The sequence below is a fragment of the Drosophila montana genome, unplaced genomic scaffold (genome assembly GCF_035044405.1).
Source record: "Drosophila montana isolate Dmon_TW-CO22-7 unplaced genomic scaffold, ASM3504440v1 contig_2178_1, whole genome shotgun sequence".
Taxonomy (NCBI): Eukaryota; Metazoa; Arthropoda; class Insecta; order Diptera; family Drosophilidae; genus Drosophila; species Drosophila montana.
In genome coordinates this window covers 955340-975558 of record NW_026997075.1, presented here as the reverse complement: position 1 = coordinate 975558, position 20219 = coordinate 955340, and the positions used below count along the sequence as shown (strand labels likewise).

Below are 20219 nucleotides of genomic sequence, written 5' to 3'. Positions count from 1 at the left end.
AATCCACTGAATTAAGCCAAAACAAATCCCCCCCAAATAAGCCGATCATAACTTAATTTAAGTATAGCTCAACGAAAGTTAAATGAAGTTAATAGTTTCCGAAATGCACATGATAGTTGTAATACAAGATTTAGGAGCTGATTTCTCTGAGTGTACTCACTTTTGCACTCGTTGGCATCCCGCGCGGTGGCTCGTCCCCAGGGCCGGTCGAAGTAGAAGGGTTTGCAGCGGTCGCAGTCGCGTCCGGCCGTATTGTGGCGGCACTCGCAGCTCAGCTGCCCGTTGGAGTCCTGCGAGCACTTGGAGGCGTGGCCGTTGCACTTGCAGCGCCCGCCCACGGAAAAGTCGGAGATGGCATAGTGGAGTCCGGCTGCGCCGGCGGCGGCGGTAACGGAAAGCGTCTGCGTATGGGAGGCATTGGACTCGATATTGTTGCCCGCCAGCTGAACGCTGTATTTGCCGGTGCGCAGATCTGTGGGGGCATCAATGGCCAGCAGCGCCTGGGGATCGGGCTGCTGCAGCCGATAGAAGACAATGCGTATATCGGTGGCCGTCACCCAGTCCTGCAGCACGGGCGAGGCGTCCAGGTCCCGGGCCGAGGGTCGGCCCTCCAGCGTGCTGAAGGCAATGCGCGATGCCATGCCCCCGTTGCCATCATGGCCATGTCGATGGGCGTCACTGCAGCGCGCCTCCTGCTCGTTGTGCTTGGTGACGGTGGTGCGGGTGGGCCGCCTAAACAGGCGGCGGCACTGCGAGCTGTAATACTGGAACGGCTGCCAGGTCTGGCCAAAGTCGGAGCTCTTGAAGATGACCAGCGAGTCGGGGCGCGGTGCACGCGGGCAGAACTGCAAGCTCACATAGGTCAGCTCGTACTTTTTGCCCAGCGACAGGGTCAAGGTGACATTGTCGCCCCAGGAGGTGGCTAATCCGCTGCCGGCATAGCTGGCGCCTGGCGCGATCGGGGCTGAGCGCCAGCAGGTCACATTGTTGGGATTGTTCAGATCGGTGAGGGCGCGCGGCGGAAAGCTATTTGCCTCGCAGCTGTGGCACTGCAGCTCACTGCCGCCGGCTCGGCTCTGATCCTGGTACTCGCAGTAGCGCTGCGGCTGCTGCTCGCCGCAGCTGCTGCTGGCCGTGACGGGCGCATCGTAGGCGGCGTTCACAAAGTCCGGTATGCAGGCGCGCGCCTTGTCCTCATCGTAGCAGGGATCCTCCGCCGGCGGCGAGGCGAACATTTTGAGGTACGCATCGTTGGGCTTGGCCAGCGCCGAGCACGCGCCCAGGGTCAATAGAAACAGTTGCCAGCGTTGCATGGCGCAGTTCACACACTTTCACTAGCACAAGTCACCCGAAAAAAAATACGTAACTGTTGTTTTGTTGCAAATCGCAAGTTGCAACTACACAGATTTGTTGCGATTATCGCTGCCAGGAGGCGGCGTCCTGAGCAGCGCGCGCAAGCGTTTCTAGGCTCTTTTTAGGTGAGTTCCGCGAGTCGCGTAGACGGAACAGAGTTCGTCGGTGGGTCGCTCGGACGTTCGGTCGCTGGGTCGCTTGGTCGCTTGGTCTTCGGTTAACGTCAAGTCGGCCTGCCAGTTCACAGTCGACTGTTAATCGTCGTGCACGAAGCGCGCGCGCCAGCCCACGAAGTCAGCGACTGTTTGTGTGTGTGTGAGTGTGTGTGTGTGTGTGCGCGCGTTTGATCGCGTCTGCCTTTGTGTGTTCAGCAACATACATATGTTGCCAAGAGCGAACAGCATCAGCTCAGCATCCACATTGTTGCTGCTGCTATTTTTACTTTACTCACCACAGCATGCGCTCTCTTTGGCTCGCTTGCTCTCTCGCACTCGCACTCCCGCTCGCTATGTCTCACTGTGTTTGCGCTGCGCAGTTGCTGGCGCTTGGCAACATTGCTGCTTGCAGGTGGTTGCTGTTGCTAAAGCAACATTTGTTGCTACTACTTTTGCATGCCTTTGCATCTATTTTATGGCCCACTTGGCGACACATTTTGTGGCAGGCGGCTGCTGCTGCTGTTGCTGTTGCTGCTGTTACTGTTGATGGTTGTTTGTTGTTTTTGCGACCATCAAATCGCGTCCAGCCGCCGACCGCACTGCAAATCAAAACAACGCCAAACGCTGCCTGCTGCGGGGCATGCGGCACAGGAGGCGTCGCTTATGTCTTCTGTTTGCCTCTCGATTGCTATCGGATAATGAAGTCGCCAAACGGCTGCAGCCTAAGTTATTAACTTGTCGTTAATGAAAATCATCAATTTCGAACAAAACACAACAGGGCGACAGGCAGTTCGAGTGTGTTGAATTGGTGAGGAGCGTTACGGGAAGGGGGAGATGGGGTGGGGGGGGGGGGGGTGCATAATTACGAGATGCGTGTGTGCGATGGCTTCATTAATGCCGCCGTTGTCTTCTCTGCCGCAACCGCTGCTCCAGCCGTCGCGCTGCCTGCGGCTCACTGATAAGCGTTTCACTTTCGCATGGCAGCAGCCGCCCCTCCTCTCCCCTCGCCCCTCGCGCTACACGCAACCACGACCATTGTTTGCCTTTGCATTGTAATTAGCTGGCTTTGCTGCATTTGGGCGTAGGCGTGCACGTGGGCGTGGCATTGACCGCCACAATCGAAGCAAGCGCTAATTGTTCAAATTCTCACGTTATGCAACATAAAAATTCATTGACGAAAATAATCAAGCACCGCTTCAAAAAATGCTGCAATTAAATGTTATCGAAATAATCGAAAGAGCCCTAAAAATAATTCGCAGCACAAATAACAAGCTAGCTCAATGCTGTTTATTTAGGGGGGAACGCTGGGGATGTCCAATAAGTAAAATATTGTAGATATGTATGTGTGTACCATACAAGATTCATACAAAATTTGCGCCAGATATACTCAGAAACAGAATTTCGACTTCGATTTTTCTTATCGATTTAATAGAAAGAATCTAATCTAATCGATAATTGCAAAACAACAATCAATCGGCGCGGGTAACAGTAGAGCCAACGTTTGAATTCCTCTTCAAATTATAGAGATCGACGCGTTCACACATACGGACGGACGGACGGACCGATAAAGGCTGAGACATCAGCTGCTGTCAAGAATATATATATATATATATATATATATGTACTTTATATAAGAATCAGCACACTGAGTTTGGCGGACCTAGCGCTAATAACTTTAAAGATTGGCTAAAGAGCAAAAAAAAAGGAGTTCAATGTTTATATTTATCGATTTTAGAAAATCAATCGCTATCGATACTTTGAAATAAATTGATTGAGAGCCCACTCTGCAAAACTTTGTATCCCTCGGGCTTAAAGTAACATGGAACATACATAGCTAGATCGATGCGGCTGTTGATGCTGAACAGGGAAATATATATGTAGATATGTTAAAATGGATTCGGATATGCCTGCCTCTGTCTGTTGCACACATTCATAGAAACAGAGTATGCAGACTTATTTTGTGCATTGTTGAACTTGCATAAGTATCGATGCATAAGTATCGACAACACTTTATTATCTCTCTGGCTCTTTCTTCGGCTAATTTACTAAAATTGATGTCGCCCATTAGATGGCTTATTATTTGAGCTCGGAGGAGGCATGTCATTTGTTTTCAGTTGCACAGGGCAGCCCACGCACACACACACACACACACGCACACACACACACAGACGCGCACAGACTGGGGTAAGGCGAGCTCATTTCCGCTTCCTTTGTTGTGGGTCAGCTTCCTCAATGGAGCTCAGAGGCTTGGTTCTCATATGTGTGGGCTCATCTTGTATCAGGAACTTTTGCGTTATTACCTTGGCGCCAGTGGGCGTGGTCGGTGTGTGTGTGTGTGTGTGCGCGTGTGTGTACGTGTGTGTCACAGCTGCAAACTCTTGCTGAGCCCGATCGCAACTTTGGCGCTTAATGAGAATTGCATTGTGTGTCTCTGTGTGGATTTCGGATTTTGATTTCGAGTGGCCAGCACAAAGGCGAGCGCCTCGTGCTGGGGGCCAGGAGTAAAGTCCAAGCGGCTTTCTGTTTGCTTTGTTGTTGTTTTGTTTGTTTGTTAGTTGTTTTGTTTGCTTGTCTCGTGGCTGGACGGCGGCAAGATTTTTAGATTATGACGCTTTGGCCAACAGGCCCCACCAGCTGCGGCGACGGGACAAACATTTAGTTGGACGCAGCTCATCTTGTTGCGTCTCCACTTTGTTTATTGTGCGCTGTCTCCCTCTCTGCCTCTCTGCCTGTCTGTCTCTCTCTTTCTCGCCTGCGGCGCGCTCTCTTTCATTTTATTGGCGACATCAATAAAATGCGACATTGAACCAAGTTGCCCGCCCCGCAAGCCCCCCACCCCCACCTGGACGCCACACTTGTATATTCACACGGATGTAGCTCACAGGTAAAACGGCTAAAAGCACTATAAAATCCTCTGCCCCTTTACCCTGCGCCCGCCCACCTTTCCTGAGAACGGGTCAGTTTTTTGGTCAATGTTTATCTCAACATTTTGTTTGTCTTTTCTCAAAAGGTTGTTGTTGTTGCTGCAATTGTATCTCGATTTTATTGCTAGAGCTGTGAACATGTGAAAGGCATTTGCCGGCCCAAAGATGAGAGTGCGAGCGAGCGAGGTAGAGAGGGGGCGAGAGAGAGAGAGAGACCGGATTGGGCCAATGCATACATATATACCCGAGCCACCCTCGCCGGCGGCCCAGCGGGCGCAGTGCAACTAAAACGCACAGATAGATGGCTAGATTCCTATCAGCGTCAATAAATAAAGTTTTTAAATGGAACAGGAAAATAAATATATGTCTCCGAGTGTCTCCTTGTTGTCACTGTGCACATCCAGACGCCCTGGCAGCGCGTCTATGCCGCCGCACAGTGGGCCAATCATGCGAATTTGTCGGCTAAATTTGCAATTGCAATCAGATAAAATGCAAGGATAACCTTTACTAAACAGTGAAAAAAACCAAATTGCAATTTACATGAGAAAAACTAATTTATCGTTAATTATTATCGACTTATTGTTAGCAGCAATTGTCAATCGATTTAATTTTGTTATTCATAATATTAGCAATCGATACAAATCAGTCGATTAATGTCTATCGAAAATCACTCACAAGCAATCCGTCAATTTTCTATTAATCCATAAGATTGATAAATATGATATTATCGATTAGCTTATCGATCTTCCGCTTGTCGATACTTATCGATATCAATCAGTCGTTAACCGGCACTTGGCGATTATAGAAATTCACTCGCATGCTATTTCATCAGTTGATTATCTATTGATCTATATAATCGATTAATACGATATTTTACCTGCTTCGCTGATCGATTATTCGTTTGTCGATAATTATAATATTAATTACGATCTATATAATCGATAAATACGATATTGTAACTGCTACGTTTATCGATCATTCCACTGTGCAACTCCATTTCGGACTCACATTTAGTATTTTTTTTTGTTTTTTACCAGCTTCTTTCATATTGAAAAAGTTTTTCGAGTGTCTATCGCTGTGTCTCTTGCCCTGCCTCCGCCTGCTTCCTCACCCCTCTCGCTGGGTCCTGCCTCTCTGTGGACTGTCTGTTTGCCAGTTTTGTTTGTTGCTGCAACGCTTTGTCTCTTGTCTTGTGCAATATGCGTTGTGTCTTGGCTGGCTGGCTGCCTCGGGCCTGGGCGGGCGCGTACCTAAAATAAGGCTGCAACTGAGACTCATGCGGCATCGATTGCAGGCATCGATGCACACATACATATGCACATGCAGCTACTTACATTGATTTTATAATTAGCCGTGTCAGCAGCCAGCAGCCAGCAGCCAAACAGCCAGGCAGATGGCCAGGAAGGAAGGAAGTAAGCTGGCATCGAATTCAAAGTCAACTCGTGGCCATAAAAACAGCCAATTACCTTCAAGACTCATTAAGTACTACAGCCATTCTAGCCCGCAGTCACTGGCAGCTGAAAAGGGTGCTCTGTGTGGGCGTGGGGGCGTGGGGGCGTGGTTGGGCGGCATGCCAAAGGGCTGCTTCTGTTAGCTGACCGTTACAATCGAATTAGGCGCCGCTCGCAACGTTAAATGCAATTAAAACTAGAAGATGTTGATTACATTAGAAGTGCAGGCAGTCAGGCCGAACTGTTCAGTGTGAGGGAGAGGTGTGAGGTGGGAGGTGGGTGGTGCGGGGGGGTGGCGGTTGGTGTCGAAAGAGTGTGACCAGTGCTGCCACAGAATTTCAAACCCATTTCCCTGGTTGTAGCCGACTTTCCCTTGCTGTTGTTTTTGTTCACGCCTTTGGCTACCGCAGCTTTTTGTTCATAATGTATCCTTTTTTTTTCTGGCAGCCCTTCCTCTGGCCTTTTTTTCGCCTTGCAAGAAAAAGCGGTCGAAAATTGTTGCGGTTGACCAGAATTTTTTTTTTAACTCGCAAAAAATACAACGTGAAAAGCCAGAGGAAAGGGCGAAAACTTTGTCAACGTCCTGCTTGGGTGGATAGCGGAGACAGCAGGACGCAGGCGATCTGATTATGTCAAAAAAATAGCCAGGCAGCCATCAGTCATGTGTGTGTGTGTGTGTGTGTGTCGCTTCGTTGCCTGGGCATAAATCTGAAATCCGCACACTAATTTGTGCATGATAAATTATTTATGCCAAAATGGAAGTCAACAGCAGCAACAGCACCCAAAACAAAAACAACGAAAACTGGGTCCAAAGCGTTTGGGGCAGCACAAAAGGATTGTGGGGCACGTAATGGGCAGCGGGCAGCGGGTGGGTAGGGGGCATAAGCTGCAGTCGTCACCTAATCCCTTGAAATTTTCACTCAACACGAATCATTCATAAAAATGTTGCAAATTGAGCGGCCCATTTGGATTTAGGCCGCAAGTTGCCACAAGGTAAGCATCGATGGGGCAAGGGTATTTGCTGGCTAAAGGAACGGGGGGTGAGGAGTAATTGCCTGATAGCTTACACGAGCGAAAGTTTTGTATGCATAATTCATGATATATTTTGGGTTTCAATTCGTAAAAAAAATACTTAATCAAAATATGGTATGTAGAAATTTTGATAAACGTATCGATAAAACAGTTATCGATATAATCGTTATTGATATAGAAGTTGTCGATATATATATCATATATCAATATAACAGTTATCGATAGAGGCAGATTTCGATGAAACAGTTATCGGTAGGATAGTTATAGATAGAACGGTAATCGATATAACAGTTATTGATTGAACAGTTTTCGATGGGACAGTTTTCGATATAACCGTTAGTGATAGAACAGATAGCTATATTACAGCCATCAATATAACAGCTATCGATAGAACAACTTTTGTTATGGCAGTTATCGATAGAACAGTTATCCATGTGGAAGTTATCGATAGAACAGTTATCGAGAGGACAGTTATCGATAGGACAGTTATCAAAGGGTCAGCACTTTTGGTGAGACTCTTAATCTTACTGATAAAAACTCGGTTGTGTTTCCCGTGAAGGCACTACATCTCGATGTCCTGGACAGAGGACATTCAGTCGAGAGGGGCAGTACTAGAGAGGAATCTCTATTTAGGTTAAATAGGTATCTAAAATATATATAATAATATAATATAATAATAATATATAATTACTGAAACTTCAGTTGGGGAAGCAATCGATTGATTTTCTGTGACGCCTTAATGGCGTCGCAGACTGAGCAGGAATCTGACCAGAACTGACCTACCCAGCAGATGGATGTGAATCCACTTTGATAGATTTATCTGCTACATATTTATATATTCTATATTATCAGAACTGCTTATCAAACTAAGTTGCCTCTTAAAGTCAAAGGTTTTTGGCTGATTTATGAAATTTTCGAAACTATACAAATGTCTGATCCTTGACATAATGGAAAACCGAAGTATTACCACTTTCTGCCAGTTCAGAGCTTAAGCGCCAGAATATTTGGCAGCTTATACTTACATGAGCACATCGTGTGCATTTTACCTGAGCTTATGATTTATTTGCCGAACAGCTTGAGTTTACATTGTTTTCCATGCGTGCCATCCATTGTTTGCTCAGACATCCTCAAATTTCATACCATAAATTAAACTTGAAAAAAATGCTTTTCCATATACAGAAAAAACTCAAGTCTATTTAATTGCCATACGTAGAGTAGCGTTTAACCTTGTCAAATTAAAAATAGAAATGCCTTAAAGTAAATCGATATATATTAAATATATATACAACTGTTTGTTCCATTAAAAAGTAAGCTTCAGCGATTTTGGTAGTTTCAACCGTAATGTCGGAAAATGCGTGAAAAACTTTTCTATTAAACTCTTATTGAGCTGAAATTTAAATTTGGCTACGATTGGCTTCAACCTGAAATAATGTTTAAATGTTTTCCAAGTTCGGAGAGTGTAAAGGTATTTGAAAACCATAATCATTTTCATTATAATTATTGCCCAATATTAATATCATTATTATCATATAATTATTATCACATATACTAAAACATTTGGATGGATTTTCATATTTTGATATTATCATAAGGTCTGTTGTCTGTTAGACTTGATGCTGGAAGCCACTTTACGGCAACAGCTGGGCTGCCATTTACCGGCACGTCTCCTGGGAACCTGCTCTTAAATGGCAGTCATCAGCTAATTGATTCAAGCACCCCCTGCCCGCCCTCCCCGCCTGTAGGGCTCTCGTTGCCCAGAGGCTTACAAAATGCATTTAGCCTGCTGCAGTTGCTGTGCCAGCTTATTGACCAAAATCCTTGGCCATAATCAGCTTCTGTTGCACTCAAAGTCATTTGCCTGCATCTGTGTGTGTGTGTGTGTGTGTGTGTGTTGTCTATGTTGGCCACTTTGGTGCCCGGCAGCTTCAGCAAACACTTGGCGCCAGCTGCTGCTCTTGCTGTTGCCTTTCATTTGAAGCTCATCAAACGGTGGCCACTTTGCTGCATGCTGCAAGCATTTGTTGTCTTCTGGCTCTGCCTCCTATTGCCCCTTCGCCCCGTCGCCCCGTCGCCTCTGCTCACCTGAGCTGGCAACACTTCCGCTGTCTTTTGCCTACTGTGTCCTGCATATGCTCAGGTGTCGAGCATTGTGTTTTTCCCGGGCGCTGCTGTTTCAATTAGTGCACAGACATCGCCTACGTTTGCCCCCTGCCCCCCCCTGCTGTTCACCTTCCCCTTTGGCCACTCATTAGCAGCGCTTGCAGCTGCGGTCTGCGGTGCTTGTTGCCGTTTCCATTGCCGCTTCTCCACCTCCACCACAATCCCTCAACTGGCAATTGGTGCACGCTTCGTCGCCTGCCCGTCCTGACAGTCCCAACTGTCCCGACTGTCCCGAGTGTCCGAACTGTACCTGATGTCTGGTTGCCTGAAAAGCTATTGTGAACCTTTTGCCAGGGCTTGCCTCTGGTTTCCTCCTCATTTGGTTAGACACCGCCCCGTCAAATGCTTAATTATTTGCAATTTTTCGTAGCATACTTTTGTGCGCCCGTCATTCAAATTGCTTCGCAGTCTATCTCCATCTCCCTCTCACTCGCACTTGGCTGGCCGTCTAGCGGTCCCTTTCGCTGCATGCTTTGTGCATTTATAATCATTTTTCATAAATGTCCTGACCGTTGGGCAGCGCGTTTCAAGCACATTTACTGTGACAGCTCTCAACGGATTAGAACGTGTTTCACATTTCATAAAAGCGCGCCGAGAGACTCGCGCAATCATGTTCACAATGATGATGATCATGATTATCGTGATTATCATGCTGCTGATGGGACCTGATGTCCAGCTGCTGTCTATGTCACCCACCACACAAGCGATGATTGCTCAGCTCGTTAGTGGCAGAGGCAGAGGCAGAGGCAGAGGCACTCGCATGAACTCTCTTTTGCTCTCACACTCTCCATCTTTGGTCTTCCCATTCATCTATGTTTATTTTCATCTCTTTTCACATTTGTTGCTTCCTTTTGTTGTTGCGTTTCATTTTTATCTGTTCGCTGCTTTTTGACTTTTAGCAAAAACTGATTTTAAGCCGCTTACCCACAGCTACAACAACAACAACAACAAAAGCAACAACAAATGCGCCCCACTATAAGTACCGTTTTCAAATACCTATTCAGCGTGTTGCCTGCCGTTTTACGTAGTTTGGGTAATTGACGTAACCGGAGATTATGCAGAACGTTGACGTCGACGTCGACGGCGACTGCGACGTCAGCGTGAGCAGCACTTTTTGCTGCAGCGTTATGAATAGCGCCAGCTTTAAGTCAAAACTATAACAACAACAGCCAACGCGACTAATCGACAGAGTTTTGAAAAGCGACAAAAAATTATATATACATATGTATATATATACATATATATATATGTATGTATATATATGTATATATATATATATATTTATACATAATTATGCAAAGAAATTCCAATTTGCTTTATGTGGGTTCCAAATTTATGAAAGAGCGAATTATTCACTGGTTCTGACAGCTTTTGAGGGTTTTTTATAATACTTGATGATCAGATTAAGCTTTTTTTTGTTTTTATTATGCTAAATTATTAACTATATATTGCCTTTTATTTTTACTAAAGTTTATATTCATGTTTATTTCGAAAATCATTGTAGATAATTAATAAGAAATCTACCTAATTTTAAATTTTCATTTTAAATTGAAAGGAAGCGCATATTATAAAACAAGCGAAACTTTTTTAGTTGCCAAATAATAAATATTGTTGCAGGAGTGCTCTTGACGAGAGTGCCTGACTGGCAGATACCCTGTACGCAGCTCCAAGTTGTAATTCTTGGCTCCTTACGAAAGAGAGCCAGAGAGATAGAGAGACAGATTTACAGACGGACTAGATAGACCCTGCTGGTTGTCCTGATCAATAATAGTATATATGCTCCCTTCTGCCTGTTGCACACTCTTACACAGGAACTATTTTGAACTATTGAACTATTTTTAAAGGGTTCAGGGAATACAACCCCGAAGTTTCTCACAGACTCCCAATTAGCGTGGTTCAGCTGTCTTTAATTCTGATTCAAACATGGCAAGAGAAAAATAAAGTTAGCTTAAATATTTGTTCATGTCGTGCAATTAAAAGTCCTTTGGCAATGGTCCATGCAGAAGCCAGCGGGAGACGCCTCAATCAGACGGGGGCACAGACGGGGGCGTGCCAAGACTTGTTTTTATGCGTGTCTAATGATGCGTCAACGAAGCGCCTGTCGAATTTTTGGCCGCATCATCAAATGAGGCGTCATTAAGTAATAAGTCTTTCAGCCGTGTCCAAGACGAAACCGCGTGCAAAAAGTTGGGCCAAAAGCTATTAAAAGTAAACCTGCTCAGCGCCCAAGCTGAAAGCGCTTAACGTATTCATTAGGCAGGGCCCCAAAAGGGAGGCGCTGGCGAGGGGTGCTGCGAGCTTAAGTTTAAAGCGCGGTTGCAGTTGCAAGTTACCATGTTGCCAGTTGCCAGTTGCCAGTTGAGAGTTGAGAGTTACTGACTGCCCAGGCAGGCAGTCAATCAGTTGGTTTGTCTCTCTTTCTCTCTCCTCGCTCCCTCTCGCTCTTGCTGCCTTTGTCTGTCTTTCGCCCACTCAAGACGTGGCACTTCCGTTTCCGCTTCAAGTGTTTCTGCCACCAATCTTCACGACGAAGACGCAGCTGCAGCAGCAGAACAAGAAAAATGAGCATTGCACCAAACTGACAACACTTTTCCTTCAAGTATTTTTTTTGTGTTTGGGCGCCGCTTTTGATTTCGCCTTCGTCCATTGTGCATGCAGCAGCCACAATAGACGTCACGCCCCGCCCCGCCCAGTCCGGGCCCGTCACACTTTGCCCCTTTGGGGATTTTGTTAGCTGTTTCCGCCCGGGCGCGAAAAGTGGTTTCTATTTATTTATTTATATCCCCATTGTGCAGTTTCAGTTGTCGATGCATTTCGCCCAGATCCCGCGCTGAGTGGAGCACTCCCTGGCCGCCGGGACGGGCGGCTGAAAGCTGTTGCCAGCTTACAGTTCGATTGGGCGTGGCCGTGCAGCATGGAGAAGCATTAGATGTGAGCGATTTGGCAGCTAAGCGCGCGCTAAGCCGTCAACTAGCGAAGGGATTAGCCGGCAAATCCCAACAGAATTTTAGGCATTTGCTCTCTTTGTCAGGGACTGTGGGACGCGTGGGAGACACTGTCAAAGGTGTGAACAGGCTGAACAATAGCACCGAAAATAGACAAATATTTGCGCCTAGCGGGTATTACCCGGCCTTGCGCGGGTGCTGCGCTAGAGAGCCTAGGCCAGTGGAACTGCAGCAGCTGCAATGCTGAAACTCGCTTAGACTTCGAGCGAGATAATAATTAATTAATTAATTGACGGCGGATCCGCTCCGTAGGCAACGCGAGCCAGGTCAACCCTACAGACTACTCCAGCTATTGCTTGTTTGGGCTTATCATGTATTCTAGTTATATCTAAACCTTTTTATCTACTTTGTGTAAATAGATAACAGCGTACAAAAAAGGGAAAAACACACACACACACACACACACGCACACACACATCGAGTAGGCGAAACTTCAGCAAGACTTAATGTCAATTTGTTGAGAGCCCAAGTTTCAGTTACTTCATGAGCTCATCTTATTCTTCTGCCAATTTGACATACACACACACACACACACACACAGAGACACACACACACAGCGAGGATAAGCGCAAATACGTTTGTGTGCGGCGAAAGTTTATAATCCTTTACGGAGCTGAGAACTAATTGCAATGTAAATAAATTACAGGCGACATCGGCGGCAACAGTCAGCCAACCACCCCCCCCCCCCCCCACCCCTCCCCCCTCTATCACTGATGCGCCCAGCTATCTCCTGACACAGCGCCAACACACAATATTTTACTCAATATTCAAAAGCAGGCAAAATGCAATGACTCCCGCTCTCTCTCTCGCTTTCTCTCTCGCTCTCTCTCTCTCGCTCTCTCTCGCTCTCTCACTCTGTCGCACTCTGTCGAAAAACGCATTCAACTCGACTTAACTAACTATTAAGCACTACTTCAAGTTTTACACAAGATATATGCATGTATTTGCACTTGGGTTCTCCTTGCTGCCTTTGCAGCATTGACTTTGTTTAATGCCCTACAATTCGGTTGCTTTGCATCTTTGGCAATGTTTATGCATTGTAAATATAGCTCATCCTTTTCACTTATATAGGTTATAGACAACATATATGGTATTATGCTAGCGTGTAAACATGCTTTGTTATCTTTAATTAACGACCTGAACTGATTGGGAATTTTAAGATAATTAAAGGCTCATTAGAGCCAACGTCTTTTCTTTTTAATTTACTGGATTTTAATGCGTGTTTCGTTAATATTTATCATTATCTACTATTCATTTTAATATTTATTATTACTGAAGAATTGCAGTCACTTTTCTCTTCCTTTAAGCTCTTCTTACGCTATTTGAACAGGGTATTGCGCAGTCGGCTATAGCCGGCGGCAAACGTTTTAACTTGTTTTTACTTGTAGTTTGTCGGCATCGTTCGCAGCTCGTCCTTGTCGTTGGAATTATGACTCTTTCTCTGTGTGTGTGCGTGTGTGTGTCTGTGTGTGTGTGCCAGTGCGTCGTTGTCCTTGTCGATTTACACGAGTTGCAATTAGTGTGCTCTGCCTCAAAGCTCTTGTAGCTTTGGCAACACTTTTCGAGCCCCGTACATGTTCGTGCTGCCACGCCCCTACTATGCAACGCCCTCGCCTCGCACCGCCCATAGAGAGATGCGGCATGTTGCCTGCCTTGGTCATTGTTTGTGGTTTACTTTTGTGTTACCCAAATGTGCCGGAAAGTGTTGGGCCCGTATGATCCTTGCTCTACACCAGAGCCGAGCGTTTGTGTGTGTGTGTGTGTGTGTGTGCAACTCTCGTGCCTATCAACTGCATCCGGCTGGCATATCCGTTGGGCAACAGCTTTCAGCTTTTATGGCTTTTAAATAGTTGCAAGCGTCCGCCATCCCACTGCCCTTGCCTTGCCACACCCCCCACAAAACCCCACACCCCAATCCACGCCTCTAGTCTTATCCTGCCGGCGGCTTGTGCTTCCTCTTCATCCCAGAGCTGGCCACTTTTGACAGGCTCTTGGCAGGCGCCAAATTTATGACTGTATTAAAGAGTTTGCCGACTTTTTGCCGCACATAATTTTTGCATAGTTTTTGGCGCCCGAGCTGTTGCGGCTCTCCAACCCCCCCCCCAGCGAACACCCCTTTGCCATGCAGCAGCCTGCCAGCAAAGTTATGGAATTTAAACGTTATGCTCAGTGACAAAAACTGTGGGCGGGTGTTGGCTAAAGAGTGGGCTGTTCTATGGGCGTGGCGGGCGCGCAAGTTATGTGCAGCTTCTTGGTAAACGCTTCAAAGTTGCCTGAAAACTTGACTCCGCCGCCCCCTTGTGGGGCAGCTGAGCTGGTGGCCAGCTGCAGTTCCAGGTAGTACACACACACACACACTCACAAGCATACACATTACGTATTAATCGCTGCTCAGTTGCAATGTTGCTGTTGCTGCTGCTGTTGCTGCTGTCGTCCCGGCAGCAACACGTTGCTTCATTGCCACAGTGGGCGTGTGGGCGTGCCCCTGCTGTGCGTGTGCGTGTGTGTGTGTGTGTGTGTGTGGCTGCTGTGCAACTATTTAAATGTTGCTTCAAGCCTCATTGCTGGACAGGCTGGTGGCCAGGGCAAGCGACAGTTTGTGTGTGTTGTGCTGCATGTTGCTGATTTCCTGTTGCAGGATGTGTTATAGGATATGGTCGCTGTGGCTGTCACGGGAGGAGCGGGGCCAACGCCTGGACACTGGGGGCACATGCAGCCAAGTGCTGCAACCTCTTTATGCTTTTGAGCGTGTGTGTGTGTGTGTTGTCGTTGTAAAACATTGTGTTGCTGCTGCGGCGGCAACAACAGCTCGTGAGCGCCGCAATGATACTTGAGGCAGCCTGGCATGCTCGCACTTCATTTGCTTCTTGACGAGCGCTGATAATGCACGCGCTCTACGCTGCTTTTTACTTTCGCCAGCAACAACAACAACAACAACAACAACAGCAGGCACGACAACGGCGGCAACAGCAACAATTGCCACGGCAGCAACTTTGTTGTAGAGCATTAAGGACACGCTGCTTTGCACGTTGCCATTGTTGGGGCTTAGTCAACTCCAAGTCGAGTGTTAGTTATGGCCAGTTGCTGCTTTTTCCGTTGTTGTTGCTTTTTCCGTTGTTGTTGCTGTTGCTGTTGTGGTTGCTGCTGTTGCTGCGACAGAGGCTGTTGCTGTTGTCGTCTCGAGTTCTTATGTGAAGTGCACTCTTTATGTTAATAGTTGACACTAATTAGGTATGTTTGCACAACAAAGCGCTCCACAACACATTGAATTAGTTTGTGTGTGTGTGTGTGTGTGTGTGTGCCAGCAGCCATGGCGTATACGTATTATGCTAAGTCCAACAAGCAGCACAAATACTTTGTTAGTGGCGCCGTTTAGGCAGACCCACAATATAGCTGGAGCATACAGTGAACTCTGGCAATGAGCGCCCTTGCATGTCACAGAAAATAAGTAAGACACAATTGTCTTTCGGCTAACAATTATCGTTTAGAACTAGCGCAGATATGAGATATATTTCTATATTTTGCATGCATCGATTGTTCCTGTTTTGACTATTTAATATAGTAATCAGATATACTAAAAGGCGCACTATTTGCTTGACATATTTATAATTGCTTATAGAAGAACTGAATCCGCGAACGATCTTTGATATATGCAACAGTCCAAGGAAAACACATTCTACATGGTTCAGTTCACAGTTCGAACCAGCTTCCTGCCTTAAGTAAGATTCGTCTAGCTGATTTTCCACTTTTATGCACCCAGCTTTTGATTTATCATATATTTTTCAAATTTTAATGAAACAAATCAGTTTCACTCATAAATTTGCAAGCTAAATTTCAACTCCAGCCAAAATATTGGCAACTAAAAAATATGGTTAAATAAGTGCACTGATTGAAGCCAAAGTTTTGGAGCGCTGTATTAGCCAAATACTTTTTAGTTTGAACCATTTTTTTTTTTAAATATGATACTTACAATTGTTTTTCAACTATTAATTGTTCTTTATTATATTAAATTTAGTTTATTATGCATGCATTCTCGTTTGTTTAAAGTTCCCTTCAATTTTGAGCTCACAATATTTCATTTAAATGAATCCTATTTGCCAGTTAGCACTGTGCACAACTGTAGCAACAACAACAACAACAGCAACAACAACAACAATTCACATTCACATTGTCGTTGTCACAGTTCTTGGCTCTGTTGTTGCTTTTGCTCCACATAATACGGTGTTAAGCATAGAGCACAACTATTACTTAATCATTTTAACCTGTTTAAGCGGCTTAATGTGCCACATGAGTGTGTGTCTGTGCGCTTGTATGTGTGTGTGTGTGTGTGCGCGTGTGTGTCTGTATTTGCCTTGTGCGCCCATTGAGCTGTGCGATGGGAGTCTGGCAGTTGCCAGCTTCACAAAGCTGCTCTCGAGTGCCACACGAGGCATCTTAAAAGTCACTCGAAAGTTTAGGCACCCACTTCCTCACATCCTTCCCCCCTCATCCGTTGGGTTTTTACAGCACTCGTTATTGTTGCAGAAAGTGTAAAACTAGCCATGGCTTTGCAGCCCCTCCATTGTCTGGATATGTGTGGCATACAATCCGTTGGCTATGCAGATGTCGCTTTGCCTCTGCCTCTGCCGCTGCCGCTGCCTCTGCCTCTGCCTTCGTCTTTGCCATGTGGTGGTGCATGTGGTGCTGTGCGCCCCGCTGGCACCGCCACTCAGGCATCCGTTTTTGTTGCTCTTAATGAAATTTTAATTTGCTGCGGATATGCGCAGTCAGTGCGCCTGCGAACTTGGACAGAAGCTGTGTCAGCAATGGACCAGAAACCAGAGACCCGAGACCCGAGAACCGAGACCAGAAGACCGGCTCCAACGCCAGCTTCAGCTCCAGCTCCGTCTTCGTCTCCATTTGCATCTGCTTTCAGCTCCATGCGCCACACAATTACTTAGACTTATGTATGATTTATGCCTATGACTCTGTATCCTCTGCATGGCGCTGGTGGCGGGGGGCGTGTGGCATGTGGCATGCGGCATGCGGGAAGTGGCATGGAATTGGGCATAGCGTGTGTTTACCGTGCTGGCAACATACAATGCATTGCAACGTGGAGGCGACTCCGATGTTTAGCCCAATTTGTTGAGCGTCTGAGGGGGAGGGGGGGGGGGAGGGGCTTGCCGCGGTGCGACGGGGAACAGACACATCTATGAAGTAGCTATGGATTTTGGCAGCGTCATTTTTTAACACGCATGCGGCTTTGATGTGCTCTGCAGCGTTGATTGATGGCCAATGCAAAGTTTGATTGAGCACCGAATGCGCCACGAGGCAAGTAGTGTGTGGCAACAGAACCAAACAGAACAGAGCAGAAAGAAGAAAAATGGAGAGTGTGTTGCACTCCGGCGCGGTTGAACTTATGTGTTTAGAGAACTTCTGCAATTGCCGCAGCAGCCGCCAAATTGGCTGTAAATCTTGAAGCATTCAATTCTGAAATCGTTTTATGGCCTGCTAATGCGAGTGCTCCGCTGATTCAACTCAACTCAAATCGAAACGAAACTTTTCACAGTCTCTGCCACAAATCTCTAGCAAAGGCAATTGTAAATTATGGGGCCATTCTAGGGGAGCTTCTTAGAGTATTGGGTATATACGTTCTTGATCAATCGATATGCATATTGATGCCTCAGTCTTAAAACTTACCTTATGCGACTTGGCCTGGCTGCAAGCTGGTTCTCGGTTTGACCCTTTGCCTCGCTTCACAGTTCAAAACCTTGCCTTTCTTTCATATACATAGCTATCATAAGAATAATCTGTATACAACAGAGTTTTTATACCAATTTAAATGTCGATTTTCCGATATACGCAGCAAACTAAATGGCGAGCTTCCCCCAAAAGTGGAGTGCTTTAAAATATGGCTACCAGAAGAGCAATAGCTCAGAAGTTGAGCTCTGATAATATATCGCAAGAATATCTGGCATTTGGCTGTGAGTACATTTAAACTTTATCATTTAGCATTTAAATTTGTGCAATGTAATGGCAAATGAAACACATAAACAATTTATAAATCATGATTTATAAGAAAAACATAAAAATGATGGGGCAAGAATGCGGCTAAGTCAGTCTCCAGACTCCAGGTCGTCCTGCGCATCCTGGCAGTCAGCGAAAGCGACAGCGACACTTGCGGCATGACAAGCTGACATGGAATCTAGATGTGATTAGGTTGGGGATGATGCTGAGGAGCTCAGCCTGACGCTGACTGCCAGCGATTTGTATAAAGTTGGCTGCGCCTCCAGCACGGGGGCGTGCCACGTGGGCTTGAGTCGGAGGCGTGTGCGTTACAAGACAATAATTGTGACTGAGAGCAGCGGCAGCAGGGCGCTTCTTTTCCATTTCGAGTGTTGCAAATAAATGTGATTACATTGCCCTGCCGAGGGTGGCAGCTACTGCCTAAGACCCACGGCTCAAGCAGTCCAAAAGACAGCCAGTTCAGTCCAGCCAGTTCTGTTCTCTTCACTTCACTTCAGTTCAGTTCAGTTCAGTTCAGTCTGCCAGGCAGCCAGCCAACTGCTGGCAGTGATTTGTCATTTTGATGCTACTCGTTGTTGTCTAGCGCCCATAAATAAGCATCTGCAGCTCAAGATTGTGGTAACCACCGAAGGTATAAGTATCATCTACATATATCTCCAAACATTCATCTGCATTCGTATTGCTGGCTGTCCGCTCTGATACAATTTGAGCCCACAATCGTCTGACCGAAGTGTGTACACACTGATAAGCCAATTGTAATAGTGCAAACAAAAAAAAAATAATAATAATATTATAAAATTAACCGAAACTCAAGACCGGTACAATAATTGGTTTTGTTTTTGCATGGCTGTGCCCTGTTGATTTTCCAACTAGATTAATATGGTTTAATTTTATATTATACAATATTCACGTTAATTATATACTATACTTACCTTTAAGATATGGTCACATCTTCAAAATATGGTCACACCTTTAAGATATGGCCACTTTTTTAAGATATATTCACATCTTCAAAAGATGGTCGCACCTTTAAGATATGGTCACACTTCTAAGATATGGTCACATCTTCAAAATGTGGTCGCACCTTTAAAATATGGTCACACCTTTAAGATATGGTCACACCTTTAAGATATGTTCGCGCCTTTAAGATATGATCACACCATTACCATATGGTCACATCTTCAAGATATGGTCGCACCTTTAAGATATGGTCACATCTTCTAAATATGGTCGCACCTTTAAAATATGGTCACCCCTTTAAGATATGGTCACACCTTTAAGATATGATCACACCTTTAAGATATGGTCACACCTTTAGGATATGCTATTGGCAGAATTCTGCCTATTTGAAAATTCCCCGTGAAGAAGCTTTCGACTGCAAAAAGAACCTCGTATTATGCGCTTAACTGCCTCATGGAGACTTCTTTAACGTTACGCAGTATAAAAATTGCTGACCATCATAAAAAAATGAAAAATTTTTGTTGATATTTGTCGCGTTGCTTGCCAAATGCTGCGTTCGCTCTTAAATTTGTACTTAAAGTCGGCATTGAACAAATAAATAAAAATGAATATTTGTTGCGCCAGCTCCATAACAACATGGACTCACCCAGCCCCTGGCCGCTCAATCCCTGTGCACGTTGCTTGCTGGTTGCACAAGCCATCATGGCCAGCCGCAGTTGCAGGGTATTGGGTTACACTTTTTGGACCGCCGGCTGAAATATATCTGTTCATAAATTTCGCGCCCGTGAAATCTGTAATATAAAAATTGTCTACTGTCTGTTTTTTTTTTTGCTTTGTTTTATGATAACCATTCTTGTTGTTGTTGTTGTTGTTTTTTGGCTTTGTCGTTGTGTGCTCTTGGGGTGGGGGCGAGTGGGCGGTGGGTGGGGCGGGATTGGTGCTTAATAGAACAAATATTGAAACGACTTGGCACACGGGGGTGTCTGCTCTGCAATCTGTTAGCATGGGGGTTAGCAGGGTGGTTTGGCTATCTACCTTATTCTGCCAACAGCCAACCCCCCTCCCCCCATCACACACACACATACACACGCCCCTTGCTGTTTGTGTCTTTGTGTTGTGTAATGGGCATTTCATAGACCATTGACCAGTGGGTGGGCGGCCCACAGCTGATTA

At 45.8% G+C, this 20219-nt stretch overlaps 2 protein-coding genes across 4 annotated transcripts in view; one reads left to right on the top strand and one right to left on the bottom strand.

Moving 5' to 3' along the window:
• The window catches only part of NetA (Netrin-A), a 50971-nt gene extending 49388 nt beyond the window's left edge, over positions 1-1583 (bottom strand). For both annotated transcript variants that reach the window (XM_064680812.1, XM_064680813.1), the window contains exon 1: positions 161-1583. In XM_064680812.1, the coding sequence (XP_064536882.1) occupies positions 161-1313 (1153 nt within the window). In that variant the 5' untranslated portion in view covers positions 1314-1583. The remainder of the gene's footprint in view (positions 1-160) is intronic.
• The window catches only part of LOC135427347 (uncharacterized), a 263759-nt gene that overhangs the window by 25274 nt on the left and 218266 nt on the right, over positions 1-20219 (top strand). The window lies entirely within an intron of this gene.